At 39.1% G+C, this 25477-nt stretch overlaps 1 protein-coding gene across 1 annotated transcript in view; it reads left to right on the top strand.

The window, feature by feature from the left end:
• The window catches only part of LOC111218203 (partitioning defective 3 homolog B-like), a 198203-nt gene that overhangs the window by 30230 nt on the left and 142496 nt on the right, over positions 1-25477 (top strand). Inside the window, exons 4-5 of the mRNA XM_022740380.1 lie at positions 10927-11080; positions 17874-17968. Of these exons, the coding sequence (XP_022596101.1) occupies positions 10927-11080; positions 17874-17968 (249 nt within the window). The remainder of the gene's footprint in view (positions 1-10926; positions 11081-17873; positions 17969-25477) is intronic.

Here is a 25477-nt window from a genome sequence, read left to right as displayed (position 1 = left end):
CAAGAAAAAACTGTTTGATTCTCTGTTAGGATGATGGATGCAGTAATCGTTTTCAGTTTTTGAATTGATAGAAATTGTTGATTTAAAATTGTAAGAGTGATTCTTTCTGGGGTAGAAAAAGCTAATGGTGTTGAAAGTCTTTTTTCCTTGCATGGTTTGAAGTGACATGGTGAGATTGATTGTTCTCCTTCAGCTCTGAAGCAGATAAGATGTCTGGGGGTCAGGAGACAACCTTTCAACAATTAACCCCATAATCCCCAAAGTGGTTACAGATTATAGACATGTATGGTTAAAGTTGCAATCCTTTGTGTAGAACAGGACAATGACCCTCCACCAAACATGCTTAAAGTTCATGTTTAAAATATGATGTCACAAGGGAATAAAGGTAGTCTATTTATTACTAGTTATTAAAAAAAGATTAATTAACATTTGAAATCATGTCATATTATCAGTCCCTCTTGTGAAGGATAAGAAGATGTGTATTAGTAGCAGGTTTGATACAATCTATTCTTTAAGCTCTTGTGTGTTTCCTTCTGAATGTGCACATATAGATGTATGTGTGTACTGCATTGATCCAGCTTTAGGACTGTCATCTGACGGTTACTAATGCTTAGTGTGTTGACATGTTAATCCTGAGATGACGACCATCAAAACACTTTGTGTGTGTATGGGTGTGACACTGTGTTTGCATGTATGTGAGAGAACATAGTGTCTTTGTGCGTGTGCGTGTGCGTGTGCGTGTGCGTGTGCGTGTGTGTGTGTGTGTGTGTGTGTGTGTGTGTGTGTGTGTGTGTGTGTGTAGCCTAATCAGTCACATCCAACAGACAGCAAATCCCACTTCAAAAGCCACTCAGACATCCATTGTTATGTGGAGAGCCAGTTGAATGAGATAAGATGGTGGAAAGCAAGAAGAGGATGAAGGAAAGGAAGGCTGGATAAATGAGCTATCAGGGGATGTAAGAGCTGTAGACTAAGGGTTGGTTTATGGTCTCTCAGAACTAGTTCTGAAGATGTGTTGTCCGACCACGTCGTAACTCAGATGTGTTTATAGTCGTTTGGAACGATTGTACTGGAAGGCGGAGTGAAAAGCCGGTCGTAACAGCCAGAGGCGAGACGTGATATTGTAAAAAACATTGATAAGCAAGATAGTGCTGAACTTGGTTGTTTACCTTTAAGTGTCACAGATAGTTTTGTAACAAATGACCGCCTTATACTTGTGTTACTTTCAGTAACAGGTCCGAGCAAAGAAATCTCTGGTCTAACTTCGCCATTGCTGTTCCTTATTTGTAGTATTTTCAGCTATTAAGCAACCAACTGCAGAGTAGACAATCTGCTTCCTGTTTACACTGGCATATGCATGCCCAATGGACATGAATTGCCATGTGATATTCTTTTTCAGGCGTGTTAGTGTAGACAGAGATTATTTCTGATACAGAGCTAAAACGCTTGTCTGTGGAGATCATTTTCATATATATATGTATATAAGTCCACACTATATAAGATGTGGGGGGATGGGTTTTCCAGCGCTATCTGACCATAGATCATTCAGTTCTGAAGGAGTAAATCCCATGTAACCGGTGTTTAAAGATTCTGTGCATAGTGCGTTAACATCAATAAATCATTACCATTTGAAGTATTGTGCAAAAACTAATTCAATTATGAATTTATTATGAATTTATTAATTTATTTTGGCTGGATCAGCTCTATAATCACGAATGTCCATGAGTGACTGACTGAGTGACTGATCATAGTTGAGTGATCATATTTACACCATTGGTCAGCTGAATGCCATGTGACTGAGTGTGGCGTTTCCTCATTGGCCGTAACTCTTTCAAATGAATGGGCAAAAACTGTTTCTAGTAGAGTGTGTTTACTCCCAGCAAATCTAGGTCTAAATCCCAGCTATTGTTATTTACAAACAAGACTGGGTATAAACCTAGTATATGGCTGGACAGTGCGTGGATGCCAACCACAGGCTTAGGGCTACACCTCTTGTTTCAGGCACTCACCTAGCAGACCTGGTTTCCTGGCTGCTTGGGAACTGCAGGGAAAAAAACTGGCGCTTCCAATTCACTGAGCCTTGGCTCCATTACAGTAAAGAACTACTTTCATTACATGTACCACTATCACAAAAGGAGACAGAGGAATAACTAAACATAAAACATACCGGGCAGAGAGCAAGATAGTGAGAGATGGAGATAAGCCATCGGTAACTGCTAAGATAAAGAAACTAGCAGATCTGAATAGCATAACACCAACAGCAGAAACACCAGCAACTGAAAATGAGACAATATGCTTACTGCAGCACGTCAGCACAGCAGTTAAGGCCCTGTTAAGAAATGAAGGTTGCCTGCCCACTGAAATGCCAGAGGGCTTTTTTGAAGTTACGAGAATTGTTGAGTTTGTATCAACACAATGCAGTAACTTTAACATGGCAAATGGGAGCAACTGATAACAAGGCATCATATGAAAACACCGGACCAATTATACATATGGGATGCAGACATATTTTAGTGGATCTTTATTGGCTAAAATAAACCCAATCAATTGCTGATCCTTTCTTTACTGCACTCCACCATGTTTTGGCCCCGTCAGCCTGTTAGTGTGGCACTGCTGCGCTCCTTTATGACAGCATGGCTCTACGGTGTGAGCATTTCACTGCGTATGCAAATGAAAGTGTTGTGACAGTGAAAAGGTGCAAGTTACTCTGAGCTCTGCCACCTTGATTGGTAAAATTCACTAAACTCCATCATTAATGAATCAGTCATCTCTCTGTCCAAAGAGCATTGTATAAAACATTCAGGGAGCAGCTTCTTGTTTTTAGCTGGTGCTAATCATTGCTTTCGCTGTTCGAAATGTCGTATGAGTTAGCGACTGGTCATTTTGCTAATTAATGTTAATTCAGTGAGTAACTTGTTGAAAGGCAAATATCAAAGTTGGTTATTGTTGGCTTTGTGTGCTCTCTGCAGCCGGTTTCTGTACTTGGCTAAAGATCATTTGGGAGGAAAGTTACTTCACTCTGTAGTACCACTGTACAGTGTTATTTCAATGTGGTGGATACATATTTAATCAGCATTTAGGTAAATGTAAGAATCAGATTGGACTCTGTATTGGCACAGTCCTAATTTCTAATATTTTGTACAGCCCATTTTTATCATTAAGGGTAGATGAAATATTAACAGCATTGTCAGGCTTGAGTTTGCCAACACCTCTCAGTGCCCAGAGTCAACTTCCAGTCAGCCACTCCCACATTTGTGGTCAATATATCCACCTTGAGTAACTAAATTGGTTCACAGCCACTAATTTACTCCCTTCTTCCTTCTTCTGCACTTTCCTCTGGTTAATAGGCTCCTCTGGTTTATGAGTGCTGCCTTTTAGACGGCTACTGGTGGATCATTGGGAATATGGCCTGCACAGAATGTGTCCATCTGTGCCGCTGTGTGTCTCCATAATGCTGTTCCATATGGCCAAGTGTGGTCTACACACAGCCTCAGGGAGGCGGTGGTAGATGGTTAACACTCACACACACACACACACTCATACACACACACTCATACACACAGATATTCTTTCTCATGCACAAGCATAAATACATATATGAATACAGGGACACAAACACATATTCACACACACACGCACATTTGAATGCAGACACGTACGCACACCATCTGCATGACTGAGGAAACAGAAGTTGTCATTATATTTTGGCTGTGTGGCAGACACTGAAGTTCTGCCTGTCTGAAGTTCACAAAGTCACTGAACAGTTGTACGGATGGTATGGATGGAGGCTGCTCTGCTTTTGACTGTTGAAATAGTTTGTGCTTTCTCTGTCTATATAATATCTAACAGCCTGTACTGTATGACTGTAACCTGCCCCTCTCTCTCTCTGTCTTTACGTCTGTGTTTCTCATTCTTCACAGTATGTCTGTCTATCACCCATCCATCTTTTTGTACTTGTCTGTTTTGTCTGGATTTCTCATCCTTTACTGAGAGGTAAGGTGACTGGAGGTCATTAGAGCGTCAGCACACACACACATGGACACACACAAACCTACACAAACATACACACACATAGACTTGAAAATGCTGAGCAGGTGAATTTCATTCATCCATATTCTCCATGCGGAGACAACACCATCCTGTTTATTGATTACCACAGCGATGGATCGATCGCAGCGGAGAGGTCATAGTCAGAGATGTATGTTTGTATGGGTGTGCTTGTGTGTGTGTACTGCTGTTTTTGTCAGTGTCCTTTTGTGCGACGTATAGATGAGTGCTCTTATAGTATATGTACATCGCTTTTTGGTAAGTGTGTTTTCTAATCTGTACATAAATCTGTTGTTGTTTATGTTTGCTTCTCTCTCACGCTCTCTATGTAAGAAAAGTATACATTACAAAAGAATTAAAACAAGAGAGACGGAGAAACAGGGAGGAAAGAAACACGAAGGAATAAAATAGTGTGTATTGAGATTGAGAGAGTGAGCGCGGGTGTATCAGATTCATGTGTTAATCGATAAGCTCTTTGTTGCTTTGTGGGTGTATCCGATAGAGCAAAGTGCTGGAACATGATGATTTACATCAGCTGATTTGTAAGGAACCACTATACTCAGCAGGGAGAGGGGGACATCTGAAGAGAGAAACTGTGGAGAAGACTACAGGAGAGGAAGCTAAGGGAGAGAATGGGGATAACAGGAGCAGGAGAGGAAATGAAGCAGAAGGAGGCAGGGTAAATGAGAGGAAGCACAGTGATGAAGGAAGGAGGCAACCGAGAAGAGGATAGGCAAGAGAAGGGAGGGGAAATGAGTGGAAGCAAAAGAGAGGAGGCAAAGTGAAGCCAGGGGGGAAAACAGGGCTAAGCAGGAATATTTGCTGATGAAAGACGAAAAGGCCAACTTGTACATAGCCTAGCAGAGGAGAGCTGACCTGCCTCAGGGTTCATTCAAATTCTCTTTGTGATCTGCACAATTATTTTTATGGGCGTCACACAGAAATGTGCAAGGCTTTTAAAAAATTACCTCTCACGCTAGCTTTACAGAGAGCCTGCATGCCGGCTTGAGTGACCTTATCTTGCTACATTAGCAACCCTGCACTGAATTTCTTTTATGGTTGCAGCACAAAGAGCATCAAAATTATGTCATGAGACATAAAAATTGTCTTTCTTTTTTACTTTGGCATTACATCAGAAAGGGTAAAGAGGGGAATGACGACACGCTGATAGAAAGCGGCTCACTGGGCCTGTAAAGTGGAGCAGCCCGGTTCAAAAACACCAATTCATGTACAAAGAATGGAGTTAAAACGTTCTTCGTACACCACAATGCATGGAGCCATTGCTTTCCATGCAACGTTTTATCCTCTGAGCTGAGAGAGACAGACAGGTTTAGAGATGGATAATAACAAAGCATTTGTAGAACTTTGTCTTCCTCTTTCTTTACTTCTCACAGGCAGAAAACAGTTCTTCTGCCTCAATCGGAAAACATGGATGACACAGTAACAGACAATGACGGCTGTGGGTGGGAGAGTGGGGGGGTGGTGGGTATGTGGCAGTGGCCCCAAGACGCACTTAAGATGTAGTTTCTGTTGTGAAGAGCTAGGTGGTGCTGTCAGTCTACCCTCTGTCAGTGTGTGTGTGTGTGTGTGTGTGTGTGTGTGTGTCACTGAGTGATCACACCTGGTCTCCTATGAACACCAGTTGCGTTAGAGTAGGAGCTTTGTGATTTTGGACCAGGAATTTGACATTTATTATCCTCAATTTATTATTGTATTCAGATCATTGGAGTTCATTAATAATTCTGTTTTGTAAGGAAAAAAAAACACAATGAAGACCTGAAATTACACAGTTGGTCGCACATTACCATATTTCCAGGGAGAAAAACAATTTTATTATTTCGGCTCACTGTTGTACTTTTACTCAATCCTAAAATGTATTATACTCAAAACCAACTGAGCTGGTTGTAACCCATAAAATAATTGTATAAGACAGCACGTCCTGACCATACACAGACCTACATACACACACACACACATGCACGATGGAGAGGTGGCATCAGATGTGGCCACCTCAAACATTAAATGTATTTTTAAGGCTATGGTGATGGAGTGGTCATTTTGCTGACTGCACAAGATGTCAGAGAGAACACACACACACACACACACACACACACACACACACACACACACGCACAGACTTGAACATCATAGATTTTTCTTTTTATGGTAAGTGGTCATGAGTGGAAATCAAAGCTCAGTGGTGTACAGATAGCTTAAGCACATTTAAAGATTGTTTTCTATGCTCTGCCTGTGAGCTTTGTGTATGCTCATGCATTTGGCTGATTGTAGCATTTTATTGATCGACTCCACACTAATCAATCAGGCCCTAATCGACCCGATTAAAAAGGGTATGATGTGAAAAAATGGTAATATAGTGTGTGTGTCTGAGTGTGTACTGCTGCCATGTTATGCACTTAAATCCTGAACTGCTATTAATCTACCGATCTCAATTTCATGTGCTCTTTTAATTTTAATAAAAGGATAGGAACCAACTCTGCACTTCTTCATCACCCCTCCTATACTCGCACATGCACTTCAGGAGATGCTGAGCAGTGCACATAACAGCATGCACATAGTGTATTGTGTTGTATATCATTTGTAGCTCACTGAAATAACACTCCTTATTGGTAAGCGAACCAAGAAATTCTAGATTTTGATAGCCTCATGAACTTCCTGCCCCCATAAAATCTAATTAAGAATTATTGCTGTTAGCAGGCTTCTTATGTTTAAATGATATCAGCTGTGAGTTAGCTGACTGTGTGTGTCATTTTCTATCCCTGTACGTTGATATTGGATGATAAACAAGCATGTACAGGCAGTGCTTTATTGACATCTCCCTCACTCTTCTGTTAGCTGTGGAGCACCTGTGTGGGTGGGACAAATTAGAACATTATTGTTTATTTATTTCGGTTTTGAATTTAGTCATGTTTCTTTCTTTCTCAGCTTTATCATCCTTTCTTTTTAGCAGGCTACATTAGGAAACGTGAAGTCTTTCCCAGCGTAGCTCCACCCAGTTGCCACCTGACTCGAGGTCTAATCAGCCAGGATGATTGAAAACACCTGTGTGGGTGTGCAGGGCCTAAACACATCACACCGATATTTTAAGATCGTCATCTTCGAATGTCAGTCTCTGTAACTGATGTTAATGTAGCCAAAGTGTATCCCGGGCAATTGGTTCAGTTTTCCAGCTACAGCAACTTGTTTGTCTAACATCAATTCTCATACAATTTTTCCACAGTATTGTGGATGTCAGAAGCAAACAGAGCACTGATCACCCCAGAAAAAAGTGATAATGGGCCCATTTGACCCCCTCGACGACAGCAGCAGCACAAACTCTGGTCTCAACCTACCAGTTAAAAAGAACGGGTTTTTAGAAAACTTGGTAACTTTCAACATTAACCACTTAATTCTTCAAGCAATTGACACTGAGAACTCCTAAACTGGTCCAATGTGACACACATCAGTGCAACTGTGTCTGGGTGGAAGTGTTTGATTGTGGCTTGTTAGGTCAGGCCTTTGATTGATCTCAGCTCTCAGGTCAGGATGTCCAAAGCTCACATACATGTGCTCACACACATGCACAGAGTTACCCCCCCATTAGCCTCCCCTTGTTCTAGGTAACCTATGTAAAACTTGTATTGACCATACAGTATTTATAAAGAATAGAAAGTAATTAAGGGATAGGGAGAGCTGAACTAAATTATTCCATAGTTAAGAACCAAAATGGGCCATGGATATTTTTATAATTTTGCAAAAAATGTCCACTGTAAAAACCACTGTTAGTAGCAAAAGTCCCACACTTGCTGAGTTTGGTTGCTACATGATTGTGGTAGCCAGTAAAATAGAGTGGTTGAGCTTATCTTTGACCCCACTGAGAAAATAACATCTTTTCTTTTATTTGGATGAAGTATCACAGAAAAATGACACAACAAACCAGGTTTCATATGGTTTGTGCCATAATCAGTCTGTGTTTAGTAATGTTCCTAAACCCAAATTAACTCATAATGAAGCCTTATTTCTTGCTCAGGTGCATTTATTTGAGCTTAAGTGTTCGAGCTCACAGATGGATAAAGGCGTTTCTACATGAGGTTGTCAGCGACATGATCAAAGTAAAATGTGTTTTGACAGTAAGCTGAAACTGAAAAACAGAGAGGAAAAAAAAACAGAAGTTTGTTACCATCTTTGTCTTCGAGTCTGTCAAGTTTGATGACAGGATACCTGATAAGAAGATAAGATATGTTACATATAATGTAGAGACACACTGGTAACCATGCGCAATTGTGCAAAATAACGATTAACATATTACTCAAACACAGAACAATACGAGGTATCTACTCATAAGCTTACAATAAAGCACGGGTCTTGAAACTTGAAAGAAATGGTTGTGGTGTTAGAGGAATAGACGCAGTGTTGGCAGCATGTAACTTTTCATTTTGTCGAAAATGGACACATCATCGCACGAGCACTTGACACGGTGACACTCTCAGACAATCTAAAGTCTCAGGTTTGCTTTTTGGTCTTACTCTCTGACATCCCAAAGGTTTTTTACAGTACAGCACATCTGTCAGTCCTCCTCATTATTATCATTATATTGCTCTCTTAGCTTCTGTCTTTCACATTTTCAATGGCCACTTCACTCGTTTTCTCAGTGCTTTCACTCTGTGCAGCCTCACCTTTTTGTCTCCCCCCCCACCCCCCCTCTCTCTCATGCTCAGGCTGCGGTGTCATTTTGTTTGGCAGGTCTTTGAGTCCCCTGTCTGAGAGAACATAGGCGAAGTCCTCCCCTGTCTCATCTTGCTGTCTTTCTTTCCAACGCTGCTTTTTAAGAGACTCGGCAGGGCTATGTTGAATTTGTCTACCCATTTTTCTCCCTGTCATTCTTTCAGATGTTCTTTTTTAAGAATCTCTTCCACCCCTCTGTGTGTGTGCTTATCTGGAAGCTATTAGTCTTGTTCCGACTCTCTCTAACAGACAGATTTACTGAAACTGGATAAGAATGGGAGCTGTTTTTCTTAAATATGTGTAGTTACACAGCTAAACCAAGGCTTTATACTCCCAAGCATGAACGTGACAGAGAAGTGTGTAAATGGAGTAAGGGGACAGAGGAGGTGGAAGGGGGTGAGGCAAGTGTACTGTAGAGAAACGGGAAAGGCGAGGAGAGAACAAAAAACATCAGTTGAAGTTTGTTTTAAAGGGAAAATTGGAGCAAAACAATGAGAAAGATGCGTATTAGACAGATGGAAGTGGGGAGAACATGAATGTGTGAGAGACTGAGAGGCGTCGGTCGTGCTGAATAGTTGGTGAGATGGTGAGAAAGGTGCGATTTTGTATAATTCGATACTGTTCTGCTATCTGCCTGCTGAGGATATGATGGAAATAGAGTGCACATGTATATAGTATCTTTATGTAAACACAAACATATGCAATTTAAAAAAAAAAAAAAAAAAAAAAAGCTCTTCACATGGGTTTAATGGAATCAGAAGCCAAGATGACAACATTAAATTTACTATAATGCCTGCGATCGAAGTCATGTACAGCTACAAAATCCAAGAAACAATTTTGTTTCTAATTATCCATTTAGCTATTAAAGACTGTGTTAAGCTGACTGTTTCAGTATCCCTATGGAGATTTTCTTGTGGTTTTCCTGTCCCCAGTTTTTCAAAACCTCAATGAAGAGGCTTCCAGTGAAAATCTTCTTAAATTATCAGGTTGGCTTTGAAAAATAACACCCTGGCTGGACTTCTCTGTACCAGCACCAGTGTTAGCTTTCAGTCTAAAATGTTGACATTGCTTTTTGTTTTAGAATAGCATTTTCGTAATGTCGGCTTAATTATTTTTGCTTTCTGCCACAGTGCAATGACGTACAGCTATGTGTGTACTAGTGTGAGGACTTCCATATGGTTTGTGCCTGTTTGTAGCATGCAATGTGTATGTATGAGTGAGAGAGTATGTTACCCACTTGTGGGTTCCAGTTTAGCAGGAAGCCTCTGGCTTTACTGGCAAAGTCCCCTTTCTTTACTCTTGACCACTATAGACACGACACACACACGGACACACAGGTCTATTCAGCTTTTGCGTGGAGGCCCCTAGAACACTGTGTTGACAAGCTGTGTGCTATGTTAGGCTAAACGCAGACTCAGTGCAATACTCAATAGACAGGGATTCCACTATATAACACAGTTAGAGCTAGCGGGGTGTCGCACACATGCAAAGGGGAGACACGAATGGAGTCAGTTGTTAATCAGTAGACACACACTCTGTCACAGGAATGCTGGGCTCCTTGGACGTCCTCTATAGCGTCCTCATCCACAAGGTAACGCACAAGTTGTGTGCATGTACATACACAACCATTCACAATTTTTCTGAACAAAATGTTGCAGCCTTTATTTTTGCTTTAATTGAAGAAATGCAACCAGGGGGGTGTTTATATACATTCATCAAGTGTATTCTACCTGTTGATAACTGCAAGTTCTTGTCAAGTTGAAGTAGTTTGAAGTCGAGAAGACACGCCAGTCTGTAGTTGTGCTGCTTAGGATCTAAACCTGGTGTCCTCTGTTAGCGCTCCATGACTTTATATGCATTCATGCTACCTTTAAATGTTGTTTCATTGTATTCATGTATGATACAAGTAAAGGGCAGCAGTTTGCACACCTGCTGTAAAGCAAACTGGAGCAGATTTTCTCTCAGCGTGAGTGGAGAGTGAGTAGAGAGTAGAAAATAGAAAACCTGGAGCGACTGTGAGTGGAGTTATATAAGAATCTTGAGCAGAATTCCTGCTGCTCCACTCTGATCAAATACTGTGTTCATAATGGATGAAAAGAATAAAAGTAATTGTAAAACAACCAGCTACATTGTGTTTTTTTTGTTTGTTTTCTTCAGCTGATGGCGGTGTATGAGGAGCAGGAAGCCCAGCAGAGGGGTGTGGCCAACACAAGCCTGGCCCCGAGCCCTGACCTCTACCAATCTGAGCTCTCTGTCTTCCAGCCAATCGCAGGAGGAGAGATTGAAGTCAATTCCTCAGCACTCAAGTCCAGTAAGTAATTTTCCATTTATTTTGAGAATGCTTACTCCAATCTTGACGTCTTTGTAGACAAGTCCTCCGACAAAAATCAAATCAAAGGAAGTCTTTGTTTGCAGATCCATGTATTGTAGAAGATTTGGAAATTCACAGCTACATTTTAAAAAACTGTGATTTAAATTTTGCCTTATATTTTGTTTTCACAAGATTTGTAAATTCTTTCAAAAGTTATTGAAAGTTACAAATTGTTGAAGCAAGAACATTTTTTCCTCATCTCTACAGTATATTCCCCGAAACAACAGTACTGTGCTCAAAGTTATGAAATACACCCACTGTGCACGTCATTACGTTCACCAGCACACCTGCACACCTGCCTGTTCATGCAGTTATCCAATCAGCCAGTCATGTGGCAGCCGTGCAAGTGAGAAAAAAAAAAAAAGGTCAGGACAGGCGCTTTAGTTAATGCTCACATCAAACATCAGAATCAGGGACAGAACGTGATCTCAGTGGCTTTGACTGTGACATGATTGTTGGTGTCAGACGGGCTGTTTTGGCTGTTTCTGAACTTGATGATCTTGTGGGATTACCACACACAACACTCTCTCAGAGTTTTTACTCAGAATGGTGCGAAAAAGTAAAAGTTCAAAGGAGAATGGCCAGCCTGGTTCATGCTAACAGAAAGGCTACAGTAACTTAGATAACCACTCTTTACATCTATGGTGAGCAGAAAAGCATCTCAGAATGAGCAACATGTTGAACCGTGAGGCAGATGAGCTACAACAGTAGAGGAACACATCGGGTTCCACTCTTCAGCCAAGAACAGAAATCTGAGCCTGCACCAAGGCTCACCAAGACTGGACAGTTTAAGACTGAAAAAACGTAGCCTGGTCTGATGAATCTGGATTTCTGCTGAGGCAGCAGATGGTAGGATCAGAATTTGGCATCAACAATCTGAGTTCATGGACCCAACCTGCCTTGTGTCAACAGTCCAGGCTGCTGGTGGTGGTTTAATGGTGTGGAGAATGTTTTCTTGGCACACTTTGGGCCTCTCAATACCAACCAATCATGGTTTGAATTTGAGTGTTGTTGCTGACCATGTGCATCCTTTTATGGTCTCAATTTACTGTCTTAAATGACTGCTTCTAGCAGGATAATGCACCCTGTCAAAAAGCAAAAGTTGCCACTCACCAGATCTGAATCCAATAGAACACCTTTGGGATGCAGTAGAGCTGGAGATTGTCAGCATGAATGTGTAGCTAACAGATCTGCAGAAATGATGTGATGCAGTCATGTCAACATGATCCAACCAGAATCTCAAAAGAATATTTCCTTGCCAAGAAGAACTGAGGCTGTTTTGAAAGCAAATGGAGGCCCTACCCAGTATTAGTATGATGTTCCTAATAAAGTGTTTGCTGAGTTTATTATCTCTGTGCTCTGTAGAGGAAGATCACTGACCTTAACATCAATTAGGCACTGGTATTTTTCATTGTATCAACATTTTTTATTCAGGTTATACAAAGTATGTCCGAGTTAACTCTGACAACCACAACTGCTCTGTGACTCAAAGTACTTTCTGTACTTCCCCCACTGCTGACTTAGCCAGGGACTTTCTTATGACAAGATTTAGTTTTACATAGTCTAAATGCTGTTTCAAATCACTCTTGTGACTAATCCCTTTGGGAACCCTTTTACTTTTTAGATGTAACCTGTAGGTCAGTGCATAAACGGGTCAATGCCATAAGTGATGTTAAACAAGAAACAGGTTCAGTTAGGCTCAGTTTTGATGAGGAGGTTGACTGCCAGGCCAAGTCTGTGAAGCATAGCAGTCAAGTCACCGTTTTGGAGTGGTGGATAGTTGGCCAAGATGAATATTCTGTAAATTGAAAACATAATAGAAGGAACAATAAAGTACCTGTTTGACATTTTGTAATGGCTTATTAGCCACAGTGTATTCTTAGGTTCAAAGCCATATACTGTATGTCTTTTAGACAATACTGTAAGATGGATTTTAATTTGATACTTACTGAATTATATTACAGACAAAGGTCAGGCTTGTGATGGCCATTTTTTGTGGGACACTGATGAAAATAAGATGAGGACAGCTGAAATGTTGGCAGCACTGTCTCTGAGATGCAGACTGAGATGGGGAGGAAAAAGAATCGTATGAGGAGAAGGAGAAGAAAGAGAAGACAGGAAGCGTATGTGTTCTGTCAGGCTCCAGAGCAAAAACTGATATCTGGTTACTGTTACTTGGACCAGACCTATCAGCATGACCTTTCCTTTTTCTCTGTATCCTTCTCTTTCTGTCTTCCACTCTCTTTCTTTCCCTTTCTTCATCTCTCTCTTCATCTCTTCCTTTCTGTCTTACTTCAAGTCAAGTGCCTGTTCATTACAAGTACTGTGGATGTGAGTGAGAGAGGGCTTAGATTTGTCACAATAACTTGTCCAAATTTAATTTTACTTTACCAAAACAAACCACGTGAGTGATGGATTGTGTATACATGCAATTTGTCAAAACTTAAGCAATATATCCATTTACCTCTTGCTTTAATGCTTCTAATCATAGATCCCACTTCCTTTAGTTATGAATTGTCAACTATATACCTGCTTTGTTGCATCCTTTGTGGCATCCATCTAGTTGGGTGCTTGACATTTAAACATAATCTGTCATGGTTGTTTTCAAAATGTCATTAATATGTCAAATGAAGTGTGGTAAAGCTCATCCATCTATTGTAAGCTGCATTATATCAGCAAGTTTCATTATTTCCCATTCTTGTTGTGTTTAATGATGCTATTGAAATTTCTCTGTCAGCTGGAATGATCTCAAACAAGTTATTGAGCTGAAGGTCTCCCAAGCTGGAACAAAAATCATAAACACAATTTTACATAGTAGATAATTGCAGCAAAACTCTTTTCCCAGTTCCCTTGCATTACATGTAATTTCCCTTTCACTTTCAGTGTATTGCAGCAAAAAGCATGTATCTTGTATCTATACGTAGCTTGACTTCTGACAGTAATAACAGCATTGACATTTCAGTTTGTATGACCTTCCTAAATTGTGAAGGGGTTTTAGCTGTATGATCCAGACACTGTTAAGACAGGAAGTTTAGTCTGTTTTAGTATGGTCGCCTGTCAGCAGAGATTAGTGGTAATGTGTGACTGTCATGGGAGATTAGAAGTAACGGAGCTCTGGAGACTATCACTGTCAATGATGGGAAGGTCAGACTTAGGCCTCTGTCACTGTCTTATGCCTCTTACTCTAACCACCTGTCTCCCCTCTCACTCTCTTCACGCCATCTTATTATGTCTCCAAATCTTTTTTTCTACACTTCTTTCCCCCTTGCTACTCACCTTTTTTTTGTTATTTTTCTTTTCTCTTTGATTTATCCGTCTCTCTTCCCTTGTGTTCTCTGTTTCTCTACTGACCAGTTTTTCTTTACTTGATATGTAGTAAGACATATAACATGATGTTTTACACTTCGGTCTCAATGAAGGACTATGAAAAAAAAAAAAACAGTAGTTTTGATGAGCACCACTGCTCAAAATCAATATACAAAGTGCTGGACGTGTCTTGAAAACTTAGTAAGCATATATATAAGTAGCAGTAGAATACATAGGTTAGGCTTTCCTATTTGAGCCAAAGATAATCAGTGGTCTTTGGGTGATATCAATTTACTATCAGCTATTTAAGAGATGACAACGGGTACTTTCACAAGATATTTGCCCTCAGTAAATTTTTGAGAAAATCTGCTGTAATTTTGATATAATGATCAAATAAGTTGAAGCCTTTATTGTTCAGTTGCCATGCAGCAATTGCAAACAAGTGTTACTGAACCATAATAAGCCTTTAAAATATAGGAACAGACACTGTTTAAGCAAGCGTTGAAATGATCAGTCGATTATATGATAAGCTGATCAACAGAAGAAAAAGTACAACTGCAACAATTTTGATTGATTAATAATCCATTGTAGCCCTATTTTAAGATATTCTTGCAGATTTTCTGTGAATAATAATCCAAGACAGTCTACCTCTCTGTAGTAGTATTACTGCAGTCTGGGCGTGGTGGACAGTGGTGGGGATTGCTGGGTGATTTATAACTGACTTTGAATTTCAGAAGACCAGTGTGGTAAAGATTATTGATCTTGTAATGCCTACAGGCATATAGATAGAATAGTAACACTGTTAGGTACTGGTATTTATCTTAATCTAAACATTGACTATACAGTAGAATATTTTTATTTTCTTTCATTTTTTTCTTCACCATTTTTCCTGTTGATATTTTTCTCTTTGATTTTTTTTTGATTATTTTATCTTCCTTTTCTTTGCATCTAGCCATTGTACATTTTCTTTATATCTCACTAATTATCCTTTCCTCTTAGTCCCGTCATTTTTTTTATCCTTCCTCTGTCTCTCATTTTTTGTATCTTTTGTCCTCCATCCATTTATCCCCCTTTCATTGCCTTTACTTGAAGAGATGAATTGATTAGGTTTGATGTAATCCATATTCCCCAGCCAGTCTTAAGAGCACCAAGGGTCCATTTTATGACAATCAATATATGACCCTACAAATATCATTTGGCGTATGTTCTGAGTAGTCTACTCATTTAGAGTTCCCTCCACCCTCACCACCACCTATCTCATTTTATTCCCTCATTTTACTCCCAGTGGAACTATAGAAGCTAACATGACAATGTTCTTAATGTATATATATAGATTGATGGGCCCTATGAATGGAGATGGTAGATTTGAGTGTACCACACAGATCATAATAAAACCTCCAGTTATAAATGTTATTTATTTGCATAGCTCTCTGTGGTGTTGACTTTTCTCTCCATTTCACTATTTCACCAAAGCTCCAGCAGCAGCGTAGGCAGTAGTGCGGTGTGCTTCATCCATCAGCTTCTGTTAGATAATGATTTTATGCAGTGGTCTGATGAGATGTGAAGAGGAGGGAGACACTATCATATATTACCTACATGTGCACAGAGATCTGCAAATCAACCACTTTTTGGACATTTGGATGCATGAACACCAGTGCTTTACCTGAAGGGACATGAAGGGAAGGGATCATTCATTCATTTCTCACATACTCTGGCTTTCAGATCTGCTCCTTAAAGACATAATGATGAACACATTGCATTGATGCACACTCACATATCCCAAAACAACATTCAGGAATGAAAGCTTTATGATGATGCTGCCACAGCGCCGACTGTGCTGATGAATTTGGTTGATTAAAAGAAGTAATTATGAGACCTTCAGGTATTTCACATGGTTAATATTTTAGTTTTGTCCTCTACATAATGTTCACAGACCACCAGTCATCACACTGTATTACTCTTTTTTTTCTGACTTGGTAAATGTTTGTTTTAATTGGCATTTTGATGCAACTTTTTAAAAATGCAGTTTCCACTTTTGAAAAAAAAAATCTTTGAAATCTTATTAAATTTGTCTCAATTAAGATACAGTTGTCTATTTAAAACCTGCAGACGCCCCAATTAATACTCATCCAGACACATTTACATTTATGTTTACATGCACTAATTCTGTAGTGTCCATCCTGCCTTTTTCTAATTTTATGGTAATCATTATGGTCCCTTAAAACAGCCTATTAGTTTATTACGCTGAATGTTAGGATGGTCTTGTCTTTCTTTGAAGGCACACTTTGACATGCCTTGGACTGATGTCACAGGTACATTACGATGACAGGGTGGAAATTCATTTTGTCAACCAAACAACGAAAAAATACTCATCTCTCCTCTCTCCTTCTTCCTCATCACGCTTTGACACTCGCAAAGAAACACACACAAAGTCCTGTCTGTAGTGTGGCATGACTAGCTCAGGGTCTGTATCTTGTCATCTAAAAGATTATTATTAGACATGAATTTTGCTGAACTGTGACTCCATCAAAATAGCATTAGCAATTTTTAAGAGAGTTACGTGTGTGTGTGTGTGTGTGTGTGTGTGTGTGTGTGTGTGTGTGTGTGTGTGTGTGTGTGTGTGTATGTGTGTGTTTGGAAGCAGTGCAGATGCAGCCCTTCTCTCCACTCACCATTTTTGCATTATTCTTTGTCTGTCTTGTTTTTTTTTTCTCCCCTCTAAGTAACAGACTGATAGGAGGTAGTCACACTGAGTCCTGTTGACAAAGACACGGGTTCCTCTGGTTTTTACCAGGGGAAAAGAGCACATCTTGAAAACATACAGCAGAATTGAAAAAAACAGCAGAATGAATGTGGATAACAACAGAAAAAACATGAAAATAAGATAAAAATTAAAAAAAGTTTATTCAAATTGGGGGTCTTTAATGTTGTAGGTGAAGTCATTTTTCTGTTTCTGTTTGATAGTATGTCACCAAATTCCTCCTGCAGATACCTGCTATAAACAAAGAAATGGGGAAAAGTGGTTGATTTAGAGTCTGTAGAACATCTACTTTAAACATTTTCCGTAGTTATCCAGTCCATACAGACGTACTGTATAAACACACACATCTTCGCTTCTGCTTAATGCAATCTTTCTCAACCTGTCCTAGCTGTAAAACTAAGTTTATAGTCTAATGCTGAAGTGAAATGCTCATATGCAGTAGGCTAGACAAGGAGAATTCTGACTGGTCTCACATTTGTATCATGTTGTAGATTTGAATTTGTGTCTCTGCTAGTGAAGAATATCTGAAGAGTATCACCTTGCAACTGCTCTTTAGGTATTCACCCAAATCTTAATCTTCTTAAGAGTAGGCCGTAACGGAAAAGAATGCTGAAAGCTACCTTCACATCTCATTTGTGTTTGTGTGTGTCCTTGTGTTTTCTACAGACACCCCCCTACTGGTGAGAAGTAGCAGTGACTCAGCCCTCGGCCCCCAGCTTTCTGAGACTGAAGCCTCCCTCAATGAAGACACCACTGAGATGGTAAGAAACTAAGGCAAATTAATAAAAAAAGACACATACAGTTTGAAACGCACATTGCTCGAGTCCTGTGTCACTGAGGCAACAAATTATTTTGTGAGAGTGTAAAGGAGACACACAAATACCCATAACCAAATGATAAGGTATATTATATCCAGTGGTTATAATAGTGAAACACTTGTAAAAGTGTGAGAGCCTGCAGTGTTTGTCTGTCCTCACAATACAAACGTGCTTGATGGATTGAGCAACATACTGATGATTATGCTTGAAGAAAGATCAGAAGGATCATCAAAAACATTAAAGTGTGTAGTCCTGGGCTATGAATATGTGCAGCAAATTTTATAGCTGTCTGACAGATCCTAAAATTCTCTGCGATGGACGACATTGTGGCTAAAAGTTAGAGGAGAACAGTGTTGGATAGACTAATTGTTCTGACTGACATTATTATCCTTACGCTCTACCTCTAAGGGGAAAAGGTTTTTCATTATTCAATATACAATTTTGTGTATTCTCTTTTCTCATTAAATAGATGTAATTTGTAAAGCTTGTAATATGAGAAGTCGACATTGCAGAACTTTTGCTGTAGGGATTCCCTGATTGATCATGATCGGCTGATTTTCGGCGAAAATATGTGATCGGTAGATTGGCATTAATGCTTCTAGTCACAGATCACCTTAAAACAGATCGCCTCTGGTTAATACTCTGGTTTCTGCGTCTCAGAGAAGCAGTGTGTGCTGTGTAGTGTAGTACTACTTCCTGCCTTGTTCACTGCGCCGGTGCACAACAGGCCACCAAAACAAAACAACATGTCGTGTGGAACTTTTACAAAGTGTGTAAGACTGGTATAACGTACGGCATCTGCAATGTCTGCCAAAAATGATCGGTATTGGCCGTGGATCAGCCGATATCACCGATCATTGGTATTAGTATCGGCAACAAAAAAGTGTGATCGGAGCTTCCCAATTTTCAGTGATAGTCATGCACAAGACATCAGTTTTAGTTTTAATACTGTGTCCTGTGGATATTTTTATGCTCGTTTGTGACTAAATAGCAAAAGAATGGCGTGAGAATGGCTATGTCTCATATTCTTAATGATTTTTGTGACCCACTAGGGTTTTGTCGAGCACCTGTGTGGTGTCAAGATTTTATCTTGAACAGAAGAAAGATTTAATTGAAACATAAAAGGTAAATTGGTTGAATTAGTAAGGCCCCACATATTGCATTCTTGCAATTCTTTTTTAACATATTGATTTAGTATGTTGAATCCTCATGGACACGATGAGTTTTCCTCTAGTGCTGGTATAATCTAATTGGCAGATTTTCATTAAATATGCTAAGCAAATTAAGACTCCCAAGGGGATAAACACTTTGATTTTAATGACTCCATGGCCTCTCTTCTGGCAGCATTCCCAAGACAAACTTGATATTTTTTGCATCACTGCTGGTAAAAGCAGCAAATTGTTGATATACTGTAGTTTTGTAAACTTATTACTTGACTTCCTACTCATGTATTTGTTGCTGGAGGGATCAAATTTTGCCCCATGGATCCTTGTTTTTTTCAGTTGCAAACATAGTTAAAAATGCTTACAAAAGTTCAACCACTGAAATGTGGTGTGCCAAATCTGCTTAAAATATGTCTGAGATTCTTGTTTGTATTTGGCCTTTTAATTTACGAAAGCCTCACACACATATACTGCATACTGTACATTGACACACACATACTGTACAGTGCTGTCATTGTGGAGGATTTTTCAATTGAGATAAGCATGTAGAATAATTTCACAGAAATCCAAATAACAGTGCTTTAATTTTTTTATTTATTTAACACTCTGAATCTTTTAGTATGTATAATATATATAGTGCCTAAAATATGTGCGTATATATATATATATGTGCATACACCAATTTCATCTCTAACAAATACTTTTAAATGGAGACAAATATCAGCATATGTACTAATAAAAATAAGGTTTTTTTTGCCTTAAGGTCGACAGTGTGTTTTGGGTGTGTGGTGGTTACATGTGTTTCAGGGTTGTGGGGCTGAGTTGTGCTTACGTGTCATATTCCTTCTAATTCAGTCACACTTTGTCACATCAGACTCCACTAATAAAGACAAATGACTCTTTCTGTCTTTTCATCCTGTCCCTGCCTTTCTCAAAAGGGCAGAGGGCAAACACTTGTTCCTTTCTCCTATTTCCTCCTCTGCTTCCTCTCCTCCCCCTCTTCCTCTCCTCTATCCTTACCACTGCTGACTTCACTTTTTCATCTTTTCTTTCTTTCATATTGTATTTTGGAAAATTAAAAATTTGGGTCCGTGCCTTAAATAAAGCAGACATAACATTAGCTACTATTCAGCTTGTACTACAAAACACACAAGGAAAGGTTTCTTTTCTTTATTCTAGCTCATGCTTTTTTCTTTTGTATGAAAACTGCAATTGTGCACAGCTTCTTATTCTTCTCTGCTCCTTTTGTAAAACAGTTCACCCTCTAAGCATCAGCTTTGCCACTTTGACCTCAGAGCCTCATGTTTAACCTGCTGATCCGCGCTGTCTTTTCTCTCTCCTCTGAAGCTAATACATGTTTTTTGCTGCATCTCCTATTTCCTCTTGAACTGTGGAACTAATGGCTTTACTCCGTATATATGCATGTTTCTGTCCTTTGCTTTAACATCCCTCTATCCATCTCTTCGGTTTTCCTCCTGTGTTCTGTGTAAATAGAAAAACCCAAAGGTGCAGTGCATTTACATTGTCAATAAAAACAACAGCTGTGTCCATCCAGCGTGATTTAAAATTACATTTAAACTGGATGATAGTGAGTTTTGAGCATCCAAGTGTAGTTATAGTAAAAGAATTAAAACATCTCATGCACATAGACACGCATTAACTTCAGAGAACGGGGGAATAAATATTAGAATGCAGTGTGCCAGTTGCATAGAGATGTAGTTTCAGTGACTTGTTATGGTAGTGTTACAGTTTGATATTCCCTGTAGACGGCTGGACGCCGCAAATCCCTCAAGTTCACTGGTTAAAGGAACTCCACGCCTGATTGGACTCTTGAGTGGTGAGGGCTGTTCCCTTGAGATTCCTCACTGGACAAACATCCTTTTTTTTACCCTCACTGTTTTCCCTGTAGAACAACCTGTTTGCAAGGTTCAGTTCTTTTGGGGAATGTGATTGGTTCTCAGAGGTGGCCAATATCCCTGTTTAATGTTGCTCAGGGTGACCTAACATGTTTTTGACTATACACCATACAAAATGTAACAACAAAATGCTGTATTTGTTGTCTTGTTAACAATAAGTTCATCGTTTTAGCCAATCATAGTAACCAGGCAGGCCACTTTTTATGATGATCCACCAGAAACAGACCTGCAATCTGTTTTGAAATGCAGACTACAGCTACATGAAATATGGTTTAGCAGAAATTAAACCTGGGTGGACATGTCACTAATAAATGTACACTGCCAACACTAATCTATTTACTTTTCCTGGTAAAATGTAAGTAGAAGCTGAGGAATGTAGATCATGTTGTTCTGAGCTCATTGTCCGCTCCTTACATCCTAGCTCTGTTTTCATGGCGCGCTATCATTCATGAGGCTGGCAATGTGAAATATTACTGGGTGTAAGTTACACAGTAGGCTTATCAAGACTGTGTGCGTCTGAGTGTTTATCTTTTGGCGGCTCTTAACCATAGCGTGTACATTTGTATGTGGTTTCAGCTACACCAGCTGTGCCTCTGTTTCTCTCTCAGTTCATTCTAGCTTCTTATGTTTCTCTACTCACACACAACAATACAACTTTGAACAGAACAATAGTTTTCTTACTACATCAGCCTAGATTTTGACTTGAATTAAAACTACTGTCAAATGTTTTTTGCTGCTTAATAATCCACATAATGTTGTGTTAAATGGCTGAAACTCACACCATTATAGCTTAGACTTACTCTATTTGTCAGTTTGGAATTTTCACCATTGAACAGTTGCAAACTATCTTGACAAACCTAACCTTTGAGGGAACAGACGAGATCCAAAATGTAGGAAGCAACCTTATTAGCTATGTCACACCACCCAAGTGTATGTAACTTGCTGTAGTTTAAAATGCTCCACGATGTTGATGTAGGTTTGAAGTAAGTTGTGACATGTTGGGTTTCTTGGATAAGCTGTGTTAGCATGTCGTGCAGTTAGTGACCACATTAGCTAAATGGTAGTTAGGGAGCTAGCTGAGGTAAAGTAAGCATTAACCACTATGGCTGTGCAACAATCCTCAAGAGATGTGCAGACCGAGGCGTACATAAATCAAACATACCGTTTTTTTCTATGTCTATGTTTTTTCTATGTCTATGCTCTTATGATTGCAATTATTGACATTACTACATACATTACTAAACAAAAAATTAAGTGATGTTAGCTCGCATCACATAGTGAAATTTAGTAACTTATTTTATAATTTTGTTAGCCACTGTCTTGTGGCCATTTGAATTGCTGCATTCCATCTTAAACCAAGGGCTCAGTAGCTTTAACATCCAGCTGCGATGATTCACCATCAGCTATTTTTATTGGAAATTTTTACTGTGCTGTTTTCCCCATCTCTCTCATTATATTAGAGATTTTATAGTAGAGTCAAATCTTTGTTCTCAGTGAGACTTTGTTTTGATTGGCCTATTGTGATGCTTGAACCTTATAAAGAAATAGCTGAAAGCGAGCATCAGACAGGACATTAATTTTGCCTTACTTGAATTTTCTACTGAATACCTTTTTATAAGTTCATAGACATCAAGGCTGACAGCAATCAGGTTCTTCATGCTAGTGAGTCATTTTGCTTGGACTAATTTCATAAATATAGGTTTGCCATCAAAGTAAGAGTTAACAAAAAATGTATTAAGGCTTAAGAAAAAAGCTAACAAATGCTAATAAATACAGCCCAATCCACAGACTTTTGAAAAGGGAGCATCAAGTATTTTGTCACAAACCTATTTACTTGAGTAAGTCTAATACAGACTGTAGGCTTCCATGTGTCTATAGACTTGGGGTAAAGAGTTTAAAAAGCAAAATGATTTATCAATCATCAAATTTCATACATCAGCTTTGGTCAGTTTTTTTTATGTGTCTATGTTGGTTGAAGCAAAATTTCATTCTTGTTGATGGCTCCAGTAAATTATTATATTATATCCATTTGATTAAGAGCATTTGAGTTTTTAATGTTAATATTTATAAATTACTTAAAATAAACACTATTACCACTAATGTACTATTTTCCCTTGTATCTTTCTGTGTGTTTGACTGTGGCACACATCTTCCCTGTCTATAGTTTTCTGTATCACACCTGCTGTGCTGTAATAGCTAGCTCTGTGGCCACTGTAAATAAAGAAGTTATCTTTCTGTTCTTCTCTCTCTTCTTCCTCATACATCATTTTCCTTTCATGTCGTCTTCACTATTCCTTACTCTGTCCCTCACATAGTCACACACACACACACACACACACACTCACACGCACATACTCAGTCACTCGCTCATAGGTCTGTCTCTTCTCAACCAGCCAGGTTCAGATAGAGGTAATGGCTCCGGGTAATTGTTCAAATTGTCACTTGGCCTTTTGGTGAGAGCGATGAAGGGAAGAAAGTACTCTTCTTGCAGTAATTCTCTGTCTTTCTTCTCTCTCTGTCTTTTCTCCTACTCTCTGTCCCCTGTCTTTATTTAATTTCAATCCAGAAAGATTTACTGGTGCAGCTCTTCCGTTCTAAATGCCAGGCACAAATGAGTACAGTGAGCCGCAAAATCACTCTCACTGTCCCTCTCTCACTCCTGGCTACTTTCTCTCTTGCTTACAATGCATACACGCGCACATGCACACACGCACGCACGCACACACGTACAGGGTTGCAGGTTAGTTACAATGTGTTAATCCCACTGGGAGTATTTGTTCTTGCCTAGAGTACTACTGGGGCTAATAAGGATGTACAGCACTTCTTTATCATGCTACCTGGGTGTGTGTACCCCTGCACATTGTCAGCATATGTGTGTCATGAATTTTGTGCCAGCACCCGCCATGAATGTTTGTCAGTGATAATTTTGTATACCTGTGCGTGTGCATATACAGAGCCTTTTAATGTGAATGTGTCTGGCCTTTACACCTCTCCTGTTCCTCTTTATATTTGCAATTAGAGAGCTGAACTCATGTTCATTAAATATGCCAAATGAATCTGACATGTACTAAACAGTGAACTGGAACAGGAACTGTTGTCACTGGGTCCTCACTGCTGGTACTTTAGGGAAGTAGTTGTTGAGCGTACGATATAGTGGCGTTTATTTACTACTTAATTATTTCATTTATTCACTGTAACTTCATCATTTGAACAGAAAAACACACACACACACACACACACACACACACACACACACACACACACACACACACACACACACACACACACAAAAAACATGTTGCATTGTCATTGTGTCATTTGTCCTTAAACTAATACAAACTGTACAAAGAACTGAGTCCTTCAAAGAAGTTAAGTGTTTTAGCCATCAGTATTCTAAACAAATTAAACAATTTTGTTTAATATTTATTTATAAAAAAAATTGAGTTATGTTATATACTGAATATTATTTCTTCACTTCCCTGTTCATCTCTCTGACTGTTTGACATGGTATTTATCAAAACACATATTCATTTCAATTCATCATCCATGTCCGCAAAGAGATATTTCAAGATAGATTACCTTATGTTTATCACTTTCATACAGATGAACACACACACACACACACACACACACACACACACACACACACACACACACACACACATACATACGCACAGGCACAAACTGTCCAGCATTCATTACTATTAATTTATCATACTCATTCTGGGAGTGTTTTCAGGGAACACTTAGTCTGATTGGTTATTCAGTAATTAGTAATATCACTAATAGTTCACTGTTTTTATCAGCTTTTATCCACTTTTAGCAATTATTAGATTGGACTGAGAAAAGTAAATGCTTGCAGCCCATTTATTACAAGCATAGTTAATCAAGGCAGGATTATCCATCATTGAGTTCAAATGGAAACTCTACTATTCTATTGTCAGTTTTTGGAGGGCCTCTAATGCTCACAAGTATCGATTGAGCTGTCCAAGGTCGGCAGACTAATGTATTAATTTTTCCCTGCTGTTGTCCACAATATATTTCTAATAAATCTTTGTCATTTAGAAGCATATTTTTATTTTCCTCAGAAATAAAGTGTCAGGTCTTTAAATCATTATTTCTAGTCAGCTTTTATGTCACATGCATATGCATAGTCTTTTTTTATGGGGCTTTATGGGGCTGTTTGTGTTACTTATATAAATATGTATCTCTGAAAGACCCAATTGGCTGACAGCGCTGATCAATCTACAATCATATTCATGTTGGAGTTTCTGATTTTCTTTTTCTCAACAAATTTTTCATAAAGCTTTCATAAAGGTTTAAGAATGTGCATCTTTAATATACAAAATTTTGGTTTCTGCAAAATGGCATTA

The sequence above is a fragment of the Seriola dumerili genome, unplaced genomic scaffold (genome assembly GCF_002260705.1).
Source record: "Seriola dumerili isolate Sdu_G_001 unplaced genomic scaffold, Sdu_1.0 BDQW01000052.1, whole genome shotgun sequence".
Taxonomy (NCBI): Eukaryota; Metazoa; Chordata; class Actinopteri; order Carangiformes; family Carangidae; genus Seriola; species Seriola dumerili.
Note: the sequence above shows the minus strand (reverse complement) of the source record. Positions and strands in the feature narration are given on the sequence as shown.